Here is a 2,680-nt window from a genome sequence, read left to right as displayed (position 1 = left end):
AGGCTACCGCGCGGGGTTCGGCACTTGTGGTTTACCGTAGTCACGTACCAGCACGGACAGTGTCAACCTTCGCATTTCTCGCTAGGTAGACCTAGGGATGCTGGGCCCAACAGGTTTTTGGGCCGTTCTCCTGCCGGGTTGGTCCCCTTCTGTGTTTCTGTCCCCCTGTAGTTCTCCAGTCGTTTTGAGGAGCTACAGCCCATCCGCTGAAGTCACCAGCCATCTGGGATGCTCCCTGAACTTTTGCACTCCCAGTCAGAAGCGCACACACACCGCCACATCCGTCTGTTGCGGATCTGCACACAGGAGTGCTATGCTATCCGGGCAGCCTCTTTGCATTTTTAGAGTGGGATGTTCGTGCTGTGCACAAGACACAAACGATTCGGACAGTGTGCAGGAGCAGTATGTCACATTTTATTAAGGTTCTTTTAAAATTTCTTCATAGAAGGGTACAGTTTTTAGGCCGAGTATAACATTCAGTATTTCCTAAGTATGTAACAAAGGATAGCTGCTGGTACAGAACTGAAAGCCTAGTGGGATGTGGAGTCTCACACTGCACTGATTGTATTCTCTAGGTGTTCACTGTTGAAGACATGATGCCCCACGTCCAACACATGAAAGGAGGTCACAGTAAAAACCTGTTTCTTAAAGACAAGAAGAAGAAAGGGTTCTGGCTGGTGACTGTTCTGCACAACAGGCAAGTCAATTTAAATGATCTTGCTAAAAAACTGGGCGTTGGAAGTGGAAACCTAAGATTTGCCGATGAAAACGCCATGCTGGAAAAACTAAAAGTGGGCCAGGGCTGTGCAACGCCTCTAGCCCTCTTCTGTGACCAGGGAGATGTTAGGTTTGTGCTGGATGCTGGCTTTCTGGAAGGCGGCCACGAAAAGGTGTATTTTCACCCAATGACAAATTCTGCAACCATGGGCTTAAGCCCTGATGACTTTTTGAAGTTCGTGAGATCAACAGGCCATGATCCCATCATCATCCATTTTGAGCAGGACATTCAGTAGATGAAGTTCACCGTTACTGGGCGTATATTTTGTAAAGCGAAAGAGCAAAACTGGTGAAAGTCTTATTACAAATAAAATTTGACAAAACAGGCTTACTCCTTTAAGTTTATGTTGTATCATCTGGGGAGAAAAAAATACTGTATTTGGGTTATTATAACAGAATATGCTTAAAAGGAGATGTTTGCAATCTACCTCTGAGTAACCAGTAAGTAGAAAAGTCATTATTTAAATAATGTTATACCATTTATGAATAGAACGGGTAAAACTGGGACTTTCTGTGCGTGGTACTGGCCATGAGGGTTTAAACTTAAAACGCCAACATTGGGAAATAACCAGTTAACTTAAAAGTTCTGAAATACCTGTCAATACACACAAGGCAGCGATGTCTACGTTGCGTACCCATTCGTCCCCTACCACACCTTGCGTTCTCTTTATTATTTTACCTAGAAAAATACCAACTTGCCTACACTACAGAAAACCCATTTGATTGTCTGCATTTGTAGTTGCGTTTTCAGTTTCACGGCATCCTCCCCTCTGGAAATTATTAAGTCTCCTGGCAATTTCCCCAGTAAGAGGGGTGCAACCACGTCAAGAGCCTCTCCAAAACCAGAACACGAGACAGCCCTCTGGCAGCCGCGGCACCAGCCTCGCTCCGGGCAGAGGAGCTGGACCAGGGGCAGTATATCTAGAAAAGTGTCTGCTGTCACAAGACCGGTACATTCTCAACCTTACATTCCTCCTCTGATTCCTTCTCCTCTCCTGCCTACCTGGCTAAAACCCCCTTCAAGCAGATTTTGTCTTGAAGAAGCAGCACAACCGTGAAGTCCAGGAAACATCCTGTGGCAATGAGTACCCCCAAAACCCAAAACCCAAAGGCAGGGAGGAGTGCAAGCGAGGGCTGAAATCTGGAGATGACGGGGAAAAGGGCTTCTGAAGACAGTCAGAGGGAAGTGTCACGTACAAACTGCCTCGAAGGCAAGCGGTAGTGTCAGCACAAGCTGAGAATAAACGGAGCAATACACAGGAGTGAAGAAAAAGACCCTCAAAGGACTTGTGGTGTTGGATGAGTAGCTGAAGGACACAATGCTCCGTGATAAAGGGAAACGCTTCAAAAGAAACGCCAGGCAAAGCCCTGCCAGTATGACCCCATTTCATTCTAGATGGCCAAAACAGTTCTGTGAGCCGAGAATGTCGTCAGCATTTAGGTGATGGATTGGGCTTCATTTTTCCCCTGCCATAAGGAGGTGAAATCCTTAATTCTGCAGAACAAACTACCATTAACTGAGTAAGACAGAGCATCTTCTAGGGAAAGCAAGTTACCAGCACACATCCTTACCAAAGTCTCCTCCATTTCCAAAGGATTTGGCACCGGTTCTGAGAGATGTGAGCTTAACGACAGAGCGCTTCACGATACAGCTGTTTGATCTGCACCCCGCACTCCCTCGGAAAGGCACAAACCAACCCCATCTGTCATGGCAGCCATCTCAGAGGGGGAAGGAGTGACCCAGAAACGTTGATGCTGTAGGAAGAGTCACTAGAAGGATGTCCAGACACGTGTGATTTTGTGTTTGTTGTTCAATAAGACTGAAAGGATTGTGTGGTATTTGGGAACATTGAGTTGATTAATGAACTCTGGATTCACGGAATCCCAGAACGGTTTGGGTTGG

At 46.5% G+C, this 2,680-nt stretch overlaps 1 protein-coding gene across 1 annotated transcript; it reads left to right on the top strand.

Moving 5' to 3' along the window:
* The first annotated feature begins 579 nt into the window (after positions 1-579).
* LOC104505047 (prolyl-tRNA synthetase associated domain-containing protein 1) lies at positions 580-1,100 on the top strand. The gene has a single exon (XM_010160078.1). It carries the CDS (start codon positions 594-596, stop codon positions 1,011-1,013), a length of 420 nt encoding a protein of 139 aa, XP_010158380.1. The 5' UTR covers positions 580-593; the 3' UTR covers positions 1,014-1,100.
* The last annotated feature ends 1,580 nt before the right edge of the window (positions 1,101-2,680 follow it).

Source organism: Eurypyga helias, unplaced genomic scaffold (genome assembly GCF_000690775.1).
Source record: "Eurypyga helias isolate BGI_N326 unplaced genomic scaffold, ASM69077v1 C16031048, whole genome shotgun sequence".
NCBI lineage: Eukaryota > Metazoa > Chordata > Aves > Eurypygiformes > Eurypygidae > Eurypyga > Eurypyga helias.
This window is presented reverse-complemented; position numbering and strand designations above follow the sequence as displayed.

Bases quoted from the DNA above. Each gene is read 5' to 3' on its own strand.
- LOC104505047 (XM_010160078.1), top strand. From the start codon at position 594: ATGATGCCCCACGTCCAACACATGAAAGGAGGTCACAGTAAAAACCTG.